The sequence below is a fragment of the Bufo gargarizans genome, chromosome 11 (genome assembly GCF_014858855.1).
Source record: "Bufo gargarizans isolate SCDJY-AF-19 chromosome 11, ASM1485885v1, whole genome shotgun sequence".
NCBI classification, from domain to species: domain Eukaryota; kingdom Metazoa; phylum Chordata; class Amphibia; order Anura; family Bufonidae; genus Bufo; species Bufo gargarizans.
The window spans coordinates 63,925,387-63,948,075 of record NC_058090.1 but is presented as its reverse complement, the minus strand read 5'-3'; the positions used below and the strand labels follow the sequence as shown (position 1 = coordinate 63,948,075).

General features: G+C 44.3%; 1 protein-coding gene across 1 annotated transcript in view; it reads left to right on the top strand.

The window, feature by feature from the left end:
- Positions 1–22,689, top strand: part of NPAS3 (neuronal PAS domain protein 3) — a 600,688-nt gene that overhangs the window by 300,707 nt on the left and 277,292 nt on the right. Inside the window, exon 4 of the mRNA XM_044272150.1 lies at positions 1,694–1,776. Within this exon, the coding sequence (XP_044128085.1) occupies positions 1,694–1,776 (83 nt within the window). The remainder of the gene's footprint in view (positions 1–1,693; positions 1,777–22,689) is intronic.

The window sequence follows — 22,689 nt, the reverse complement described above, 5'->3', positions numbered from 1 at the left end:
AAAGGTCAGTAACTAATGACATCTCTGAATTGTCAGTAACATGTACACTATACAGACTGTACATGCAAATCCTTGTGTAGTAAAGCACATAGTGAGCACTGGGCCGTTGAAACTCTCACAGGCAGGGCCGGCGCCACCCATAAGCAGAGTAGGCCACCACGTAGAGCGCACTCTGCCTGGTGGCGCCGAATCCCAAGCAGTAGCTCCCTGCCGCCGCCACCTGCGCCCCACCCCCTACTGACATCATCTCTTTCACTTCACTGTTCCTGTTGGGCAGATGCTCTGCGAGTATGTTCAGTCACTTCAGGCAGAGCATTCACATCAGCTGACACATAGATACAAGATCATTTAGAATGCCTTTCAGAAAAGTTTGTCCTGGGATTCAAACTCACAACCTCTACACATCAGAGGCAAGGCATTTACCCTCACAGCCATGAAAGCTGTCTAGCTAGTTGCTTAAAAAAAAAAAAAAGACGTGTATTGATACCTAGTGTACAACCATACACATGACAGCTGCCCCAACACACCCAGCTCTGCTACATCCATACACAGTGGGCAGTTACCTACAGTAGTAGTCTTATATTTTTTTAGCAACTAGCTAGACAGCTTTCATAGCTGTGAGGGTAAATGCCTTGCCTCTGATGTGTAGAGGTCATGAGTTCGAATCCCAGGACAAACTTTTCAAAACGTTTTTTTTTTTTTATACCGGACTGTTACTTTACTGCCACGGGGGGGCTATTGGCGACATGATACTGGCACATGAAGAGGGGAGGAGAGAGGCACTTGATACTGGCACATTAGGGGACAGGGGGAGAGGATGGCACTATGATATTAGCACATGGGGGGGCAAGAAATGGACATGAATCATGAGGGGCAGAAATGTGAAATGATGGCGGGGGGGGGGGAAGAAATGGACATGAATCATGAGGGGCAGAAAATGGACATGAATCATGAGGTGTCAGAGGCTGCAGGACAATGACTGGCAGCAGGGTGGCACACACTTGTGTACAGGGGTCAGGGCACACCTGCTGCTTGACTAGGGGCCATAGATTCTGAATGGCACAGGGTGCCCAGCAGTGGCACATGGAGCCCAATAGGTCAGCAGTGGCACATGGAGCCTAATAGGTGGCACAGACTGTCTAAAGGGCCATGAATGGTACAGGGTGCAGGACAGTGCCAGACTGGCAGAGGGCACAAGGCAGCATACTGTTTTATGTTGCCCTGGTGGCACAGGATTTCAGACAGTGGCTGAATGGCGCCTGGCAGTGAATAGGTGGCACTGCTCGTGTTTGGTGTGCCAACCTGCTGAACAGCGCAGAGTGATTGGCATCACTGGGATGGTACTAGGTGGCAGACAATGGCTGGATATTATATATACATGACCATAGTCAGACTGGCACAGGGTACATTACCATAGTTAAATATTACATGCAATAGGTGGCTGAAAAAGGGGCGGGTAAAGGGGTGTGGTCAATGGGTGGAGTCAAGGGGGCGGCAAAATTAGCTTTTGCCTAGGGTGGCAAAAATCCTTGCACCAGCCCTGCTCACAGCCTAGCACTTTGATAATTGAATGGACTTTAACAGGTGCGGTCCACCATGAACTTTTGACTGTGAATCTTTGCAGAAGATACATAGAATTTATGATATTGGAAATGTGAGATTCAGTTTTTACTAAAGAGCCTTTTTTTTTCAGTTATAGGATCCCAGAGGAGAAGAAGCCCTAGCTCTGTGGCCATTGATGTTTTTGATTCTCATCTTGGGAGTCACATCCTACAGGTACAAAACATGTTTTATATCATATACTGAAAATACATAATGATTCTGTGATTCTTGATCAGAATGCAATTATTTTATGTGATCACAAAACGTATATCACCATGTAAAATTAGTTAAAGGGGTGTTCCACCGGCAAATGCCATTTATCATGTAGAGAAAGTTCATAAAAGGCACTTACTAATGTATTATGATTATTCATTTTCCCATCATATTAAACACTGCTCTTATCCAGGGGTTACGATCACCCTGTAATCCCACATCTGTGGCCGTGCTTGCGATATAAGAAAAAGTGCCAGCCTCTCTGGTGGCCAGTACTGCAGGAGTGTGCATAAGCCAGCGCTTTCTCTTATAACTATATGGACAATACATTAGTGAGTGGCTTGTGTGAACTTTCTTTACATGATGAATGCCATTTACTGAACTTCCTTATTTTCTGCATGATTATGTTTTTTATATTAGATTTCAATGCAGTTTTAGTGTCTTAAAATAGTTTTTCTTATGGCGCATCTTCATCATTGGGAGTGGTTGGTCTAAAATTATTATATCACCATTTTTTTTTTTTTATCATCGTGCATTGGGGAATCATTCAGATATAGATGGCCATGGCTGGCAGTGTGTTCAATGCATATGTAGCACCAGTGACTAGAGACAGTGTAAAATGCACCTTTTGTTCTGTCTTTTCTTTCACTGATGTACTAGTTTCCCAGTGGAATAAGCAAAATAATAAAAAAATGTGTGTTTTGGCTTAATTATCATTATGGGCAATGTTTGCGTGGACCATACGTTTCTTTTGTTTCTGTTGGTTTACTTTGCATTTGCTTTATCCAGCTGTGATCATGCAGTAGTGGCACCCGATGATGGTACAGTGTCAATGTCAGCCTGTTATTGTTTCATATTTTGCAAAGCATTAATTATATTATTTTACAGCAAGGTACTACTGCCTACATCTGTTGGGTCCTAGTTTAATTAAGGGAACATTCACACGACCATATCCGTTTTGCGGTTTGCACATTCCGGATCTCGCATTTTCACCTTCTGCAGGTCCCGCTCTATTTAACACAAACGGAAAAGAGCAGGACATGTTCTGTTTAGTGGAAATACATACATACTTTTGTGGCACCATTGAAATGAATCCGCAAAAAAAAAGCGGATCAGATGTAGAACTAAAATATGCTCATGTGAATGCCCCCTAAGTTTTACCCATTCAAAAGGATCGTCCGGCCTCAATAAATGTGCAAGTATGCAAAGTAGTGTCATCATTTTCTTCCTGTGTTGTAATGGTCGTTTTATTATATGTGCTGCTCTGTTGGACAGGATTGTTGTCGAGGCCGTGTGATTGACAATTTCTGTGTAAAAATCCCTCTATTCCTTGGAGCTTTTTGCTTTTTCTAGTAGTTTTCAGCTTTGCATTTGCAAATCACTTTTTGTATGTACAGATCAATGCACATTTATGTGTATCCACTAGTAGATGGGACAGTCATGTGATAGTTGATGTGACCATCTTGTAGCATACATAACTTTTTATTGAATATAGCATGCACTATCAGCTGGATAATCCTTTTGCGTAGATGTGTATGCCTCCCACCAGGCTTCTGCTGGGCACTAGGATATCATATTGGGCACGCATCATTGTGTCCCATCCTTGTGTTTCTACATTTATATATAGTGACAAATGTTCCTTAGGATGAGAATGAAGTGGTATTGACATTGGAAGCACTGAAATGACTTGTACTAGCTAGCAGTGCCTTCTCTGTCTGGAGGAGCCAAGTCTTTACTAAGTACTTACCATGAAATGTTGGTTAGCTATGACCAATCAATAGTGAATTAGATGAACATCTTGGGAAAGTCACTTTTACATAAAGTGGACCATAAAAGCATAGATAAATATCCTCCGAATATATTCATTATGCAGAAGTGTTCTAGTTGTGAGCCAGTAAAATGTAGTAGTGTAAATGTGGCCAGAGAAGCCTTAAAGGAAATCTGACGTAAGTAAAGTTCGGTTGTGTAAATGTTATTTCCATAATCCCTTGCATTCTGATGCAGTGCTCTGACGAAAAAGGCATTGTGAGGACTCCTCTTTGAGTCCTCTCCATTATGTACGTGAGCAAAGGAGTCCTCTCAATGCCTTTTACTGCTGGTTTGTCAGAGCACAGTGTCGGAAGACAAGTTAGTATGAAGATAAAGATGACATAACTAGACTTAGCATGTGTTTTGGAGCTGACAGATTCTCTTTAAGGGTTTCTATGTGATTTCTGGGTCCTTTTTAATCCTCATTTCCACTCAGTATGTTTTTTGTTTTTTTTTGTCGTAGAAACTTTTTATGCATTTTATAAAGCAACAAAAGCTTGCTCATGTGATGTTTGTTTGCCCACTCTTCAGCAAGCAAAATCTCTTGTTCTGTAACCTCGGTCTCTTGGATATGCACTTAATTTAAATACTTAATAAAATTGCATGGAGAGACATGTAAAAAGCTTTAGGTGTTCTTGTTCTTTTGGTAAGATGAGATCTCCTGGACTGGTTTAAAGGAGAACTAAAGCCAGAATCCAAACATACAAAAAAATGATAATAATCGCCTGATATGTCTTTGTTTTTTGCTCTTGTTTCATCAGATATCACAAAAGCAGTGCATTGTTCTGTAAGACTCTACCCCTTCCCATGCTACTCTTCCATAAAGGACAGATTTGTGGAGTACAGGGCTAATAGATGTCCTGTGGAAAGATTCTCCCACCTGAGTTATAATGCAAAGGCATCAGCTATTTTAAATAAACACAAAATACCCAGGAGAAACCAGTGTGAAGGTCCTTTTGCATTTTGCCCCACTGGTAGGGTGGCCAGACATCCGGTTTTAGGCCAGACAGTCCGATTTTCTGGCTCCCTGTCCTCCGTCCAACACAGGGCCTAGACGGACACAGGGATGTCCACCCTGTCAGTATCTCATTCTCAGACAGCAGCACTGCAGCAATGGACTGAGGCTTCTCTCACCCCCAGGCAGTCACTGGAGCTGCAGACATGCCTCCCTGTGGCTGACTGAGGGGGCGAGAAGCACCAAGGGCAGCCCCCAGTGTCACGGTGCAGTTCACCATCACCTCTGGTTCTGTGTAGGCTGGCTGCACGTCCCCTTGCGTACTAGCGGCAGGTCTCTGTGTTTGCCAGGGGCTGGCTGCGGTATTAGTGTGAACCTGCCCATGTACGTTTGTGCCCTTTTGACTGTGCCTGTATTTTTGTGTCCTGTTTCTGTGTTCCTGGTTGCCATGGGAAACTCCCAGTACTGCAGCCTTGTGCTGTGTTCTGGTTCCCTGACCTGTGAGTTGCTCTGTGGGTGTGCTCCTCCCTGTGATCCATGTGTTTCTGGGTCAGTCTTGCTTGTTCTGTTCTGTAGTCGGTTCCTTGTTATACTTTGTTTTGCCCCTTGCTGCTGATCCTTGGGGTTCTGTCTGCCATACTTTCATGTGGTTCCGCCTTGCTCTGCATTGTTGTTTTCGTCCTGTTTGTATGCCATGTTCTGTCCATAGTCTAGCAGAGCTTTATCTGCGTCTGTTTCTGTCATGCCTGTTCCTGTTCATGTTGTGGCAGTTTACTCTGCTTCTGTTCATGTCTGTTTGTCCGCCTGCGGAAGTGGGTTCCTGGCTTCCCCGGAGGGGGGATCGCTATCCTTGTCCAGCTCTGCCTGGGGCCGCTTAGCTCCCACTGCTTGCGGCACAGGTAAGTAACTGCTTCTGACTCTGTCCTGTCTACTCCTGGTTTCTGTCATGCCTGTATTTCTGTAGATACCTTCGTAGGTATTTCCTGATCCTCCTGACCAGTTGCTACTGTACAGGTGCGGCTCTGGAGTGGCACCTGGCAGCTACCCTCATGGCAAAATCTATCCCCACCATCAGGGGCTTTAGTGAAGTCCAGGTAGCTGCTTAGTCACGCCCCTTCAGAGTACATACCCGTCAGTAGCACAGTGGGTTTTCACCCGCTGGTTCATTAGACCCAGCTCAGCTTCCCCTCAGAAACATCTTTGCTCTCCCCCCCCCCATTTTTTTCCTGCCTGCGATCGTTTCACGGAGCTGGGGCGTGGCCTGTGAGGTCCGGCTTTCTGGGGTGAAGCCACTGGCCTGCTAGAACCTGTGTTTAAGCAGCTAGAACCGCTTGGCACAGGAGCCATTAAGCATGGACCCCTTTGTGCACAGGACCTGCTGTGGACAGAAGCCTTTGATTAGCGCCCCTCAGGCTTCGTACTGCTCACATCACACTGTACATTTATGGGCTTCAATGTGGGTGCTGACTGTGAGTGTAGAAGGAGCCGCTCTATGCTACACTGGTGAGTGGGTGGTGTGGCATCGTTCTCCCTCAACCCCAACTTTTTCTTCATACAGCTGATCGGCAGGGGTGCAGGGTGTCGGACCCCTGCCTATTTGATATTGATGACCTATCCTGAGCATAGTACAATACAAACTACAAGTAACAGCACACTGATTATCAAATGCACAAAGATATAAGCAAACGATAATTACAAAATAAACTGCTTGGTTGCTATAATCACTGTTAGAAAAAATTGAAAGTCTTTGCACCTATTATTGATCAAAAATATGTCGTCCCATCTCCCGGCGACAAGGTGACGTACTCTAACACATGCCTCGCCTGGGCTAACAGCCTACAATCTTGGCAAATTAGCACCCAGCTATAAGATACATGCCTCTCCTGGGCCTTTAGCCTACAATCTGGGCAAAGTAGGACAGAGCTATGTAATCCTGCTGATTAAAAGCACCCGGTAAATGGGCGGGGTGCACGGTTTAAAATCGCCATCCGGGGGCACCACCCCCCCTGCAGGATTATCAAAGGAAGGGAAAAAATAAACAAACCAGCACCTCCATAATGCCTGAAAAACAATACAATATTTTGTGTGGCTGCAGACGTCTATTGTTGCTTCCAAGTAGTCCTCAGCCTGTGTGATCTGCCCAGATTCTCACTATGGGCCCAGGGCCATTGATCAGTGAGAAACCTAGGGTGACCATATTTTGGATTTCAAAAACACTTGGGGCAGGATTGTGGCATGGTGCTGACAGAAACCTGCACTCGGTAAAAGGTGGAGGAGGGGGAGTGTAATTTGAAGTAATTGGTGGCACTATGTCAATGTGTATGGGGTAGGAAAGTAAGCAGTTTAGACCACATTCAGACCACATTCACACCGGTTTGTTTTCCGCTCTTATGATCCATAAAAAGAACCAAAAAATATTTTAAAAAAACAACAGGTTCTTTATTTTGTGCATCCACTGTGCTCATTTTGCATCCATTTGTGTCAGTTCCATCAGATCCTTTATTTTTAACTGTAGAAAAAGTCCTGCGAGGACGACGGAACTGACACAAAATGATCTAAAAGGAACATAATGGATGCTAAAAATAAAGAATCCATTTTGGTTTTCTGCATAATGTCACCATAGGGTTCCCAGCATTAATAATGCCCCCATTAATGGCAATCAGTTATATTAATGCCCCCATTAGTGCCCCTCTAGTATTATTCTGACTCCATTAGTAGACACTAGTATTAATATTGCCCCCATTCGTGGCCCCCAATAATATTAATCCCCTATTACTGCCTACCTAGTATCATTGTGCCTCAATTAGTGGTCCCCAGTATTAATAATGCCCCCATTTGTGCTCCCCACCAGTATTATTCTGCCTCCATTAGTGGCCACTAGTATTAATAATGAGAACAACTTGCGTAAAGGAAAACTGGGGGCACTCGACTAACTGGCGCCAGTATCACAGTACTGTATACAGAGAGTATATGTACACTGAACATAAATATAAATGCAACACTTTTGGTTTTGCTCCCACTTTGCATGAGCTGAAGTCAAAGATCTGAAACATTAGTCTCAAATATTGTTCACAAATCTGTCTAAATCTGTGTTAGTGAGCACTTCTTCTTTGCCAAGATAACCAATCAATATCAATGTGCTGATTAGACAGCATGAATATTGCACAGGTGTGCCTTAGACTGCCCACAATAAAAGACCACTCTGAAATGTGCAGTTTGATCACACAGCACAATGCTACAGATGTCACAACGTTGTTGTTTTTTTTTTCTTTTAACATACTTTTATTTTGAAAGCCAAAATACATCAGACACATCGATTAGTTATCTTGCCCAAACTAGACATAACCGTAAAAGACAGAAATTCTTTTTATACAACACAAGAGCAAGGAAATCTCTTACATCAACAAAATAACGCATCATTAATGACCTTAAATTCGTAGGGGAGGGGGGACGGAAGGTGTAATATTCAGGTGTATAGAAGTATGATATGAGCCAGACATGACTATGTTGCAACGTTTGAGGGAGCGTGCAATTGGCATGCTGACTGCAGGAATGTCTACCAGAGCTGTTTCCAGTGCAATGAATGTTCATTTCTCTACCATAAGCCGTCTCCAAAGGCGTTTCCGAGAATTTGGCAGTACATCCAACCGGCCTCACAACCGCAGACCATGTGTAACCACACCAGCCCAGGACCTCCACATCCAGCATGTTCACCTCCCTGATCGTCTGAGACCAGCCACCCACTACAGCTGCAGCAACTATCGGTTTGCATAACCAAAGAATTTCTGCACAAACTGTCAGAAACCGTCTCAGGGAAGCTCATCTGCATGCGCGTCGTCCTCATCGGGTCTGGACCTGACTGCAGTTCGTCGTCGTAACCGACTTGAGTGGGCAAATGCTCACATTCGATGGCGTCTTGCACGTTGGAGAGGTGTTCTGTTCACAGATGAGTCCCGGTTTTCACTGTTCAGGGCAGATGGCAGACAGCGTGTGTGGCGTCATGTGGGTGAGCAGTTTGCTGATGTCAATGTTGTAGATCAAGTGGCCCATAGTGGCAGTGGGGTTATGGTATGGGCAGGTGTATGTTGTTGGCAACGAACACAGGTGCATTTTATTGATGGCATTTTGAATACACAGAGATACCATGATGAGATCCTGAGGCCCATTGTTGTGCCTTTCATACCATCACCTCATGTTGCAGCATGATAATGCACGGCCCATAATGCAAGGATCTTTACACAATTCCTGGAAGCTAAAAACATCCCAGTTCTTGCATGGCCAGCATACTAACCGGGCATGTCACCCATTGAGCATGTTTAGGATGCTCTGGATCGGCGTATAAAGCATCATTTTCCAGTTCCTGCCAATATTCTGCAACTTTGCACAGCTATTGAAGAGGAGTGGACCAACATTCCATAGGCCACAATCAACAACCTGATCAACTCTATGCGACGGAGATGTGCAAATGGTTGCCACACCAGATACTGACTGCTTTTCTGAAGTTATTATGCAAAGTATCGCGAGAGTTCGCAAAGTAATAACTTGAGCTCATCGGAGCCAATTCATTCTAATACTGTACGGAGCGAGCTCCGTACAGTATTGAAAAGTTTTATGCGACTCAACTCTAGATGTTTCATCCGAAGTCGATTCGCTCATCCCTAGTTAAAACCATCTGACAGGGTGTTCCGGCAGAGGAACAGCCTGCTAGAATTAATCGTATCTGGTAGAGATGAGCGAAGCGAGCTTCGCATCCAAAATCCGAAGTCGCTTTGCTCCAAACTTCTTTATAATTCTGTATGGAGATTCGTCTCCATAAAGCATTAAATATATGGGCTCCGGTGAGGCAAATTCATTATCATCAAAGTCTCGTGGGACAGTTTAAAAAATGGAAATTACTTCCTGTGCATTCCGTGTCCCCATGGCTGTTCTGCAAAAAAATAAAACATGTCCAATTAATGTCTGGAACAGGATAGGACTGTTCTAGTAGGGGCCGGTCCTTCTGTTCCGCAAAATGCAGGATGCATGCGGCCGGTATCCGTGTTTTGCAGAACACAAAACAGCCAGCAGTCATGCACATGAGCCCTAAGATCTCTCTTAGGCCCCATTCACACGTCCGCAAAAGGGTCCGCACCCGTTCCGCAATTTTACGGAACGGGTGCGGACCCATTCATTCTCTATGGGCCTGGAGCGCGGCCCCGAACTTCCGGTCCGCAGCTCCGCAAAAGATAGAACATGTCCCATTCTTGTCCGCAGCTTTGGATAAGAATAGGCATTTCTATAGGGGGTGCCGGCCGGGTCTGTTGCAGATCCGCAATTTGCGGGTCCCCAACACACCACGGACGTGTGAATGGATCCTTAGTGTACTTTCACACTAACGTTATTGTTTTCCAATATTGAAATCCGGTAAAGGGTCCCAATACTGGAAAAAAACGCATCAGTTTTGTCCTAATGCATTCTGAATGGAAAGCAATCTGTTCAGTATGCATCAGGATCTCTTCCATTCCGTCCCTTGTACAGTATTTGACCGGACAAAATCCTGGAACAATACCGCACTTGCTGCATCCGGCATTAATTTCCACAGAGATGTATTAATGCCGGATCCGGTACCAAGTGTTCTGGAAATTGCTGCATCGCCGGATCCGGTTTTCTGTTCTGCGCATGCGCAGGGCTTTTGGTCTTTGAAAAATTTAAATACCGGATCAGTTATTCCAGATGATTCCGGGTGAGACGTATCCGGTATTTTACCGGATCTGTTTGTACACGGCTCGCCAGATCCGGCAGGCATACTGTGAAAGTATCCTAAAACTGCTTATTGGAGGAGTTTGTGGAGCATCCTGCAGTCATGGCGGTGTATGTAGCAGGGATTGAATGTTTTGTGTTATTTATGGATTTTCAGACTTTAGTGTCCATTTAGGTGATGCTAATTAATCGCTAGCACGGATATGGCTAGCTCACAGGAGACTAACATTTGTGTGTGTGCATGCACGTTTGTCAGGGTGATAACTGACTGATGAGGAAGCAAGCATTTGTGCATGTGTTCTTCTGAAACCCAGATTTAAATGAAATGCGTCATCTCAGGAAAGGGTTAAGTCAGCATTGCTCTTTCACCGACACCTCTGATCAATTGGTAGATGAATGGATGGCTGCGGCCCCAGCACTGACATTTAAACCAGGCATCTGCCTGTGATTGATAAAGTCCCACAGGCGGCCATCACTGCTAGGAGGGCAGGAAAGGGAGTCTACATATAACGGCATATGATTAGGGTACAGCCACATGGTCAGGTTTCTGCATGCAGTTTTGGAAGCAAATAAAAAAAAAGAGTAGAACTTGTATCTGTCATTGTAAGACACTCTCCTGTTTTGCGGTCCACTGGGGCCCCCAGGAATTCTCGTGAGGCTAGGCCTGCGGGGGACCCCATTGGAGTAGCAGGACAGGTCACGCATGTGCCTGCGGAATCTTTGGTTCCGACTCCTTTGCGGGTGGACACAGTTCCGGTGTCCGTGCCGACGTGATCGCGTATCCATGCTGGGCCGCTTGAGCGTCCGTGTGCACTCTTGAGAGGAGATTTGCAAAAGGGTCATGCGGCCGAACGTATGCGCATATTATTCGCTACGCTAGCCGCTGACGGGGAATATACCTGTACATAAACTCTAGTAGATTAGAGGGCAGGCATAGACTTACCAAAAAGTGCGTCTTCTAGTCTGAAAAATACAGTACTTTTATGAGGGAAGCAGCAGCAATGATCTGGAATTCCTCTGATTGGCACGCTGATGATTGCAAACCCTGTGTTCAGTTATCAGATGTATTGGATTCTGTCTGTTAATTTGCTTGAAAACTATACTGTACTGGATCCCTGGGAGATGAATCTCCCGGGGGGCACCCCCCCCCCCAGGGAATTTACCACATCACGTCTGTTCCCTGCATCACTTGCACCTCTCCTGCGCCGGACCCGGCAGGTCTGCACCATATCCTCACAGCGGGGGCTGATTTGCAGAACAAAATAGCACCTGGAAGGGAAAATCATCCCAAATCACCGAACTAAAGATAGAAAAATGGCAAAAGTGAATATATTTGCATATGCAAATTAGCTTAATTGATCCTGCTCGCCTCTACAGGGATTTTTCATTACAAACTGGAGTGCTACATTGTTCGGCTCATATTGAGTAATTTACTAACTAATGAGACCCGTTTGCACTAATTTGCATATGATAAATGGTCTTAATTGCAGTAAATAACTTGGAGGCATAATTAAAATTACTTAATTTTTCCGTGTTGCACGGCTATTAAATCCACACGCGGTCAGAGCACAGAGACCTGTTTGTGAAGTGAAGTATCAAAGAACACAAATTGGCTAATACCATGACCCGTTACCAACCCTATGACTTTACAGGCACAAAAGAACTGAAAACCAAGGCCTGCGTTACTAAAACCTTCATATCCTGCAGTATATCATTTGTATATTGTACAAAGCTTGCACCTAACATTTATACATGATGCCTATATAGCGCTGGGCACAAGACGTGCTCCCACAGTCTAGTCGCCATGTTAGAACATGTTGCACACCCTCAGAAAGTAGACGAGAACTATGACACTGTGCAGACCCTGTGTAAGTGTGGACCAAGTCAAATTTAAACCCATGGCCGCTGTCCTGCCACATTACTAACCACTGCGCTGCCCAGCGGTATACAGCAGATGGGTTTGTCATAGCGATATACATGTACATTAACCAAGTAGGCCAATTAAAGATGGTATCACAGGGGTTACGTCTCCAGTTGTCATACCACCTGCAGCCCTTTCTGCTCTCTGCTTTTTCTGTCACTCATTTGATTAAGGGTATATTCACACGACTGTATGTGTTTTGCAGTCCGCAAATTGTGGATCCATAGAACATGGATACCGGCCATGTGTGTTCCGCGTTTTGCGGAACGCACTCGGCCAGCCCTATGATAGAAATGCTTTTTTCCCCGCAAGAATAGGACATGCTCTATCTTTTTTGCTGGGCTGCAGAACGAAAGTACAGATGCGGACAGCACACGGCGGCGACACTATGGGGACCACTATGTTCGTTTTTACTCCCTGCCATAGTTTTTTTTTTTTTTTTTTTCTCCGATTCACATAGCCACATGAGGGCTTGTTTTTTTCAGCACAAGTTGCACTATTCCACCATTTAATATTGCATACAATGTATTGGGGAGCTGGACAAAAATTCGAAACGGGGTGAAATTGAAATAAAACTAATTTCCGCAACAGTTTGATGGGTTTTGTTTTTACAGCATTCCCTATATGGTAAAACTGACCTGATACTTTCAATCTCCAGGTCAGTACGATTACGAGAATATCACATGATAGGTTCTCTGGCGTTTTAATACAAAAAAAAAAAACTTTAATTTTATTTTCATTGCCATATTCTGACCCCTATAGCTTTTTTTTATGTCTATGGAGCTGTGCGACGGCTCTTTTTTTTTTTTGCGGGGTGAACCGTAGATTTTATTGATGAAGCGACCAAAAAACATTGAATTGGCCATTTTGACTTATTTTCTGTTTCGCTGTTTGCCGTATGGGATAAATATTTTAATAGTACAGGAGATTTCACACAAGGCAATGCGCCGGGCACAGCGCATGCGCATAAAGCAGTCGCGCGATGCGATCCCGGCCAGTGAGGGTGCCGGGCGCATGCGCTGAAGATGGCCGGGGACACTAGTACAGCGCTTCAGAGTAGCCGCCCAGCTCAGTGAATATTGATGAGCTGGGCGGCGCTTCAAACGGCAGTTGTGGCGAGGCTGGCTGGGCGCAAGTTGAGATAAAACACCTCCCCTTGGACAGATTGAACGCCAGGAAAGCAGGTTATAAAACTTCTTTTTACTGTATTTATGAGGTGGACAGGGGGGATACTTAGATGATTCTAATACCCTTTATAAGACCTATACTGTCATATATACCCCTAAATATGCTTTTTGGGCCTGTCAGTGTCCCTTTAATGTGTGTTTTTTTTATGCTTATTTATTTTTATTTTGGGGAAAGGGGGGTGATTTGACTTTTTATATTTAAAATTTTTTAAATTTAAAAACATTTTTTTTTTTGACACTTTTGTTATAGTTCCCAAACACCAGGGGCTATGGCCCCTGCCACGCTTGCAAGTGGGCACCATCTTTATTACCTTCTAATGCATTTTCCATTTTTGCTTTTTGCTCCCTGCCTTCCCAGAGCCATAACTTTTTTATTTTTTCATTCACATAGTCGTATGAGGGATTGCTTTTTATGGGAAAGTTGTACTTTCTAAAACCACCATTTAATATTGCATACAATGTAGAGGGAAGATGGAAGCAAATTCCAAATGGGGTGGAATTGGAAAAAAAACACAATTCCACCACAGATTTATGAGTTTTGTTTTTACGGCATTCACTATGTGGTAAAAACAACTTATGCTCTTCATTCTCCAGGTCAGTACAATTATGGCGCTATCACACTTGTATATAAAAATAAAAACCTTTAAAAAAAAGAAAATTCTTGTCATCACCGTATTGTGAGTCCCATACCTTTTTATAGTTATGTCTATGTAGATGTGTGAGGCCTAGTTTTTTTTTTGTGGAATAATGGAATTTGCTCCATTATTCTATAAAGAAATCACCTATATTACAGTTCAGTGCTGCCACCTGCTGGCCTCAACTGTAATATGCAAGTAATAAACCTGGAAGCCTAGTACAGGGTCAGGGCTCATGCACACGAATGTCTTTTCTTCCTGCTTCTGTTCGTTTTTTTTTTGTTTGTTTTTTATGCGGACCGTATGCGGAACCATTCACTTCAATGGGTCCAGCAAAAACAAGGTACTCTGTGTGCATTTAAATTCCGTTCCGCAAAAAAGTAGTGCATGTTCTATTATTGTCTGCAAATCACGGTCCGAACTGCATATTCCAGATGAGGCAGCACCAAGCGCAAGTCAATGGGTCCACAAAAAATACGGAACTCACACTGAACACATCAGTATGTCATCCGTATTTCATCTGTATTTTGCCGATCCATACTGTAGAAATGCTATGCCCAGCCCATTTTGCTCTTGTGTTTGGTGATTAATAAGTTACTGTTTCCGTTCCCAATCTGCATAAAACGAATCGCATACGGAAACCATACAGATATGTTTTGTGGAATAACGGAACGGAAGAGGACTTAAATCAGAGATACTCAGATACAGAACAATGGATCCGTGAAAAACAGACCACGAAACAACAACAGTCGTGTGCATGAGCCCTCATGCTCATTACTTACAAAGAACGCCTTCCCTGATCTCTGTTCCTTACCTTCCAGGTTTTAGCCCTCAGACGCTGTGGTCACATTTGACCATGTCATCTGAGGGGTTAAATGTAAGCGTTCGGCATTACTGCAGACATAAGCTGCAGGTGTCTGCTGTATGAAACAGCAGGCACCCAGCGGCTATGGTACTCGCTCCACTCCGGAGCGGGCATCATTTTTAAAGACCCGACATCCGCCATACATGTACGGCGGACGTCAGCAAGGGTTTAAAGTCTTGCCCAGCGCTGTTCATGCACGGCACTGGTCAGGAAGGGGTTAATGTCAATCAGCTGCTTCTAAGGCCACGAGGATATTGTCATGCATTAAACAAGGCATGGACTCGCGGGGCAGGGATGTAATATTACCACTTTACAAAGCGCTGGTGCGGCCTCATCTGGAATACGCAGTCCAGTTCTGGGCACCAGTCCATAGAAAGGACACACTGCAGCTGGAAAAAGTACAGAGGAGAGCGACTAAACTGATAAGGGGCATGGAGGGTCTTAGTTATGAAGAAAGATTAAAATAATTGAATTTATTTAGTCTTGAGAAGAGACGTCTAAGGGGGGACATGATTAACCTGTACAAGTATATAAATGGGCCATACAAAAAATACAGCGAAAAGCTGTTCCATGTAAAATGTGCTCAAAAGACAAGGGGGCACTGCCGAAAGCCTTAAAGCTTCTTTCCTGTAAGAACGGTGAAGCTGTGGAATAGACTTCCTCAGGACGTGGTCACAGCAGGAACAGTGGACAGTTTTAAAAAGGCTTTAGATGAATTCTTGAAAGTAAAAAACATTAATGCTTATGAAAGATTGTAGAAATCTGAGTCTCACTTCCTTCTGGGATTCGCGTCCCCACGTATCCCTTGGTTGAGCTTGATGGATTTATGTCTTTTTTCAACCGTATTAACTATGTAACTATGTAACAGCTGTTAAATATGGATACAAAACAAATGCAAATTGGACGTTAAAAACGGATATACATCCAGAAAATGGATGTGCGCACTCGGATGCAAAATTGCCATGAAAAACTGTCGAGAGCTGGTGGAAGCTGTAAATCAATTTTTATGGTGCGGACAGGAGCTTCTTCAGGTGGGGCAGATTTGCATGTATCGGTGTTTGTCCAGCCTATTCTCAGCATATGTGCTGCTGGAGCTCTCGAACCCTAGTGTAGAACTAGCCTACACTAGAAGGGCTCATGCACACAAACGTATTTCCTTTCCGTGTCCGTTCTAGTTTTTGGCGGACCGTATACAGAACCATTCATTTCAATGGGTCCGCAAATAAACGGAGTTACTCCGTGTGCATTCCGTTTCCATATGTCCGCCCAAAAATAGACCATGTGCTATTATTGTCCGCATTATGGACAAGGATAGTACTGTTCTGTTAGGGGCCAGCTGTTCCGTTTTTGCAAAATACGGAATGCACACGGACGTTATCCATATTTTTTGCGGATCCGTTCTTTGCGGACTGCAAAATACATAAAATACATACGGTCGTGTGCATGAGGCCTAGGACTGGCTTTTGATACATTAGTCTTAGGCCACATTTACCCGACCGTTTTCAGAAGTCTATGTGGCCAACATGGCTGTAATGGCCAGTGAATAGTGACCAGCAAAAAATGGGGAGCAAAAAGAGGGGCATTATATATACAATGAGGGGGAACTAAGTGCTGCATTGTATATACTGTGGGGCACTAAGGGCACATTATTTATACTGGAGGGTACTATTGAGGCTAATTGATACCCAGGGGGCACTATGGGGGCCGTTATGCATACTGAGGATGATACAAGGGTTGGGATAAAAAAAAAAAAAAAAAAAGCCTATAAAATTCAACCATTTTTAAACAGATGGCCAGGAAATGGACGCACACACTGATCGCCGTGAGAAACTGACAGTGTATCTGTTTTTAACGGTTGTGTGAATGTAGCCTTAAACCAAAGTGTCTTAATAAATCTGGCACATCTTGGACTGTTCTAAAAACAGAAAATGAAATGCATACCCGCCAGGCGTAAACTTGCTCTGCTTTTTGCGCCATTTACTGTCTGATAAATCTCAGTGAACATTTCTGGTCACAGCACTTCTAGGTAACCCTGCTTTTCTCGTCACTTCTGAAAAGGAGAGCGGAGCCACAGATTATAGTGCCAATCTGCAACGCTCTGTAATTTGCTTATTTCTCAGGGCTTTGGAGTTGGTAAGCCGAAGTTCTGACTAAATGGCCAGTAATAACACATTTACTGTGGTAACATGGTAACATCAGACTTTTCTACTTAGAACATAAAACATATTTATTGGAATACAATTCTGAAATTCATGACATTTTCCAAATTGCTGAAAGTAAATATGCAATGCACTATGTATTTAATAACTGGAAAACACTGTTATACTATATATTACGGTAATTATTTAAAACAATTTATGAAGTTGTCCTCAGGAAAAGTTAGAAAAGCTCTATATGCATGTCCTGGAAATGCAAGTGTAAAATAAACATTTTAATAAACAAGTGTATGTAGCTACTATATTCAGTGCTTGCCTGTCTTCTTGTTCTACCTATTCTGAGCTGACTGCCGGCATGCCCAATAGTGAACCTCCTCCTCTGGTCTTCACTACTGAGCATGCGCAGCACAGCTTCAGGCCGTGTAACTGGGGGCCTTGGAGCAGCATAGATATACTGAGTATAAGGGACAGGGGAGAAGAACTTATTATCTCCACTAGAATACCCTGCTTATCACTTATAAATAAATAAGGGCCTTAGATTGAGGGATACTAAAATATATTCATGAGTAACATTGCAAAACTCTTGAAAGTTAATAAATTAATTGCACAATATTAATAACATAATTTTATAAACTAGAGTTGGTCCTTTTCTACCAACTCTGACTCTGTTCCAAAAAACTATCTCTGACTCTGAGTCCACAGCCTTGAAATTAGTACACCAAAATATTGGTGCAAATCAATTGACTAATCCCTCGACAGTATATAACACCAATAAAATCCAGCAACTTATACAGTTGGCACTTGTAATGAGCAGTACAGAAGTATAGTACTGAGCAGTACGGTACTGTATAGAGGGGCTACTAGACAGCCTATCATGGTCTTTACTACTGAAATGCCCATGCTGATTGGCTGGATCACCCATCATTACAGTACAAGTAGCTAAATTTGATTATTTTGGTGGGTTAGTTTGGTGGAGCATAAAATTACCATGGACAGATGTCCCATGTCGGCCCGCTGTAAATTATATAACATCCTAAAATTCGTTTTTTGTATTTTAGGTTTTAAGACCGTTTCTTCTCATTTTTTGGCCCTATTTTATTGCAGTATGCTCTGGGTGTGGCATTTTTTCTGGCATTTTCTCATAGGCTTTTTTATAGGAAAAATGTAAGTTCAACTGTAATTTCAAAATGTATGAATTTCAATGTATTTTTTACAATCCCCAAAAGTATTGAAAGCGTGAGGTTTAGCCTTTTCTCAGCCAATTTTTTGCAATGAAGGTATTTGCTATCTTTTTCAATGGTATAATTATACAAGTTAAGGCCTCTTTCACTCTGGCGTGTGCGGCCCGTGGTCGTGCTGCGGCCCGCATTTTGCATGTCCATGGGGCAGCCGCAGCGGCTCGCGGACCCATTCACTTGAATGGGTCCGCGATCCGGCCATTGCGCAAAAAGATAGGACATGTTCTATCTTTTTGCGGAACAGAAGTACGGGACGAAACCCCACGGAAGCACTCCGTAGTGCTTCCGTAGGGTTCCGTTCCGTGGTTCCGTACCGCGCTATTCCGCATCTCCGGATTTGCGGACCCATTCAAGTGAATGGGGCCACATCCGTGATGCGGAATGCCCACGGAACAGCGCCCGTGTTTTGCGGGCCGCACACGCCAGTGTGAAAGAGGCCTAAGGGTACTTTCACACTAGCGTTTACGTTTTCTGCCATTGAGTTCCGTCATAGGGGGTTAATACTGGAAAAAAAAACGCTTCCATTTTGTCCCCATTAATTGTCAATGGGGACAAAACTGAACGGAATGCTCAAAAATGTATTCCGTTCCATTCAGTTGCGTTCAAAGACTGGAGAGCAAACCAGAACATGTTGTATTTTGCTTTCTGTCCTCGGATGTGGATGCAAGATGGATCCGGCATTACCCCAATGCAAGTCAGTGGGGAGGGATCCGTTTTCCCTGCCACAATAGAAAACGGATCAGTCCCCAATTGAGTTTCAATAGAGTTAATGACCGATCCATCTTGGCTATGTTAAAGATAATACAACCAGATCCATTTATAACGGATGCAGATAGTTGTATTATCAGTAACAGAAGCGTTTTTGCTGGACCCTGCCGGATCCAGCAAAAATGCTAGTGTGAAAGTACCCTAACAACTGTCTACCCATTTACAGGTAGCTAACAACCTCTGTACTTACAAGTCCTGATGCTAGCACAGCACAGGAGACGGACTTTCTTTTCCTCCCAAGATAACAGAAACCAGACAGAACTGTCATTTTAGGCCATAGAACTCTGTTATGATGAATCAAAACGTAATGTCTCTAAAGGTTTCCGTTTTGAATTCCATCTCACAATTCCATTATTTTCCGTTATAAGCATTGTGGTAATGTGAACAGTGCTGGAAGGCGTGTATGTCCCACTCAGGTATCTCAGATGGGTGAGATAACTCAAATCTAGAGTGGCAGTGGTCTCAACAAAGTTTATGTATTCTGGGCTGGATTTTAATTGGATTGGTGGGTAGGCTTGGCAGTGGGATCTGCCAATTCAGACCCTTCCGGCACGGGTATTCCTTTCTACCTGAGGTGATCGCAGGTGAGGCCTGCTGTAATCAGGCCTGCATAAAGCGCCTCCCAGTATGTCAGTCTGGGGGAAGTGTGTGTGTGATTCTGGAGCAGAGGCTCTGCGTGATTGGTCTCAGCCGGGTTGGCTGATGGGCCACGAGGCTGGGCGATAGCCTGAACTTTGGGGGATGCGGTGACACCTGTGAAACAAAGATCACAAGACCAGAGTCGAGAGGACTACTGGGCCACAAACCCACAAAAGGTATTGAAGTGTCACAGCTTGGAGGTTACTGGACTGTATGGCTTAGGAAAGCCGAATTTGTGTTCCATGTGTGAACAGGACTCTCTAGGTGAGTCAGGGATACGTTTTGTGTTTAGTTAGAGCCTAGCCGGGCAAGGGTTTGTTATTTTGTGTGGATGTCACACGTGATAAGTTGAAGCTGCGACTTCGTAACCTGTGCTTTGCTGAAGTGTCTGAAATAAAGCAAGAGTTTGGATATTATAACCGTGTCTGCGAAGATATCTGTGAGTGTGACCCCCCCCTACCCGAAAAGAGATGATCCCTTACAGCATGTTATGAGCATGTTATGACTGAATGCTATTACGGAATTGAAATGTGTGAATTCCCCCTTACATGATGTGAACTCCATCTTACATGTATGTCCAGTCTGTTTTGGCTGTGTAGGCTGGCTGCATGCTCTCTTGCGTACTGGCTGCAGGCCGAAACCTCTGTATGCTGGTTGCTTGGGGCTGCGTGCTGGCTGCAGTGTCTTGTGTGAACTATGCCCATGTTTCTGTGTACTCCCCGTTTCTGCATCTCTGTGCAGTTCTTATCACTGTTGCTGTGCAGGCTGGCTGCAGGCTCCTTTGCGTACTGGCTGCAGGCCGACTCCTGTGTATGCTGGTTGCTTGGGACTGCATGCTGGCTGCGGTGTACTGTGTGAACTGTGGCCAGGTGTTTGTGGATTTCCTTGTCTGCATCTCTCTGTCTCCGATGCCATGCAGGCTTGCTGCATGGCTTTGTGTACTGGATGTGGGTGTTCCCATGTATGCTGGTTCTGTGATGCGTCTTGTGTGTGAACTGTGGCCTGTTTTGTTTGTTTTCTGGTTCTGGTGGGGTTAACTTCCTCTGATCTGTGCCTGGGTGTGTCTTATCAGGTGCCCTGTTATGCGGATATATCTATCTGTGAGCTGTGGGGCTTGGGGTCAGTCTATCTTCTGCCTTGCTGGGTGTTGCACATTGCTGCTCATCCAGGAGGTCAGTCTGTCTTGGGCCTTGCTGGTTGTAGCCCCTTGCTGCTGACCCAGGGGGTTTTGCCATCTGCCGTTTTGTGTGGTGTCGCCCCGTAAAATATTGGTGTTGTTGCTTGTCTGTTCTCTGTACCAGTCCTGTGATGATGTTGATGTTTTTATCCTAGTACATGCCTTGCCTGTTCTTCTGTACCTGTTGTCTGTATGGATCCACTCTGTTCCATGTCTAGCCTTGCAATGCTCTAACTGCGTCTGATGCCTGGCAGTGCTAAACTGCTTCTGATCCTGTTCTATGTCCAGCCTGGCAGGTGCCTACAGTTTCTGATCTAGTCCGTTCCTTGTCTGTCCTGCACTGCCTTACTGCTTCTGATCTAGTCCGTTCCTTGTCTGTCCTGCAGTGCCTTACTGAGGCTACTTTTACACTTGCAGCAGAGTGATTCGGCAAGCAGTTCCGTCGCTGGAAAACTTATGCCAGCTGATGGCATTTGTAAGACTGATCACGATCCTGATCAGTCTTAAAAATGCCTGATCAGTCAGAAAAATTCATTGAAATGCCGGATCCGTCTTTCCGGTGTCATCCGGAAAAACGGATCCGGTATTTATTTTTTCACCTTTTTTTCGGTATGCGGATCCAGCATTCCGGCACTAATACATTCCTATGTAAACAAAATGCCGGATTCGGCATTCAGGCAAGTGTTCAGTTTTTTGTGCCGGAGATAAAACCGTAGCATGCTGGCGGTTTTATCTTTTGCCTGATCAGTCAAAAAGACTGAACTGAAGACATCCGGATGCATCCTGAACGGAATTGCTCTCCATTCAGAATGCATGGGAATATAACTGATCAGTTATTTTCCGGTATAGAGCCCCTAGGACGGAACTCTATGCCGGAAAAGAAAAACGCAAATGTGAAAGTAGCCTGATTCTGTTCCTGTTTTTGTCCTGCCTTCGTGAGAGGGTCCCTGGGTTCTCCGGAGGGAGGATCTCTGTGTCTGTGTGCAGCTCTGCCTAAGACCGCCATGCTTTTATTCTGCATGGAGTCCAGGCATCTGCTTCTGTGCTGGTTCCTGTTTGTCTCGTTGTCTCATCCATGTCCTGTGTTTGCTTGGGTTCCAGTCCGGTTGTCTGTTCCGCTGGTGCTGGCACCAATATGAATTTGTAAGTGATTGATTTAGTCCTTGATCATGGCACTGTACAGTTTAGAGGTTGATGCCATATAGCACTAAACAGCATTTGCTGGTGTCCATACACTACTCAACACTTTATTATTGATTATTTTAGCACCGTTCATTCCATGGCGCATATATAAGGGGTGTGCATACATATTATAAAACAATTGCAATATCCGTGAACAGGACAAGTTACAAAGTTATACAGAAGGAGAAAGGACCCTGCCTGCTGTGGCTTACAATCTACAAGGGATGGGGGAAGCACAGAGTAGGTAATTGTAAATCTGGTCATACGGAGGTACAGTGGCTGCAGGGTTACTGTAGGTTGTAGGAATGTCTGAAGAGATGGGTTTTCCGGTTTCTTTTGAAGGTTTCCATGCTAATTCAGCATGTTACATTGTGGTAGCGAGTTCTAGAGTTTGGAGATACACTGGAGAAATCTTGTAGGTGATAGTGGGAAGAGCAAATAAGTGGAGTACTAGAGAAGGAGATCTTGTGAGGATCTGAGATATCGTGTGGGAAGGTACCAGGAGGTCAGGTCACAGATATATGGAAGGGACAGGCTGTGGATATCTTTGCATGTCATAGTGTTTTCCACTGGAATCTCTGGGCAATGGGAAGCCAGTGAAGG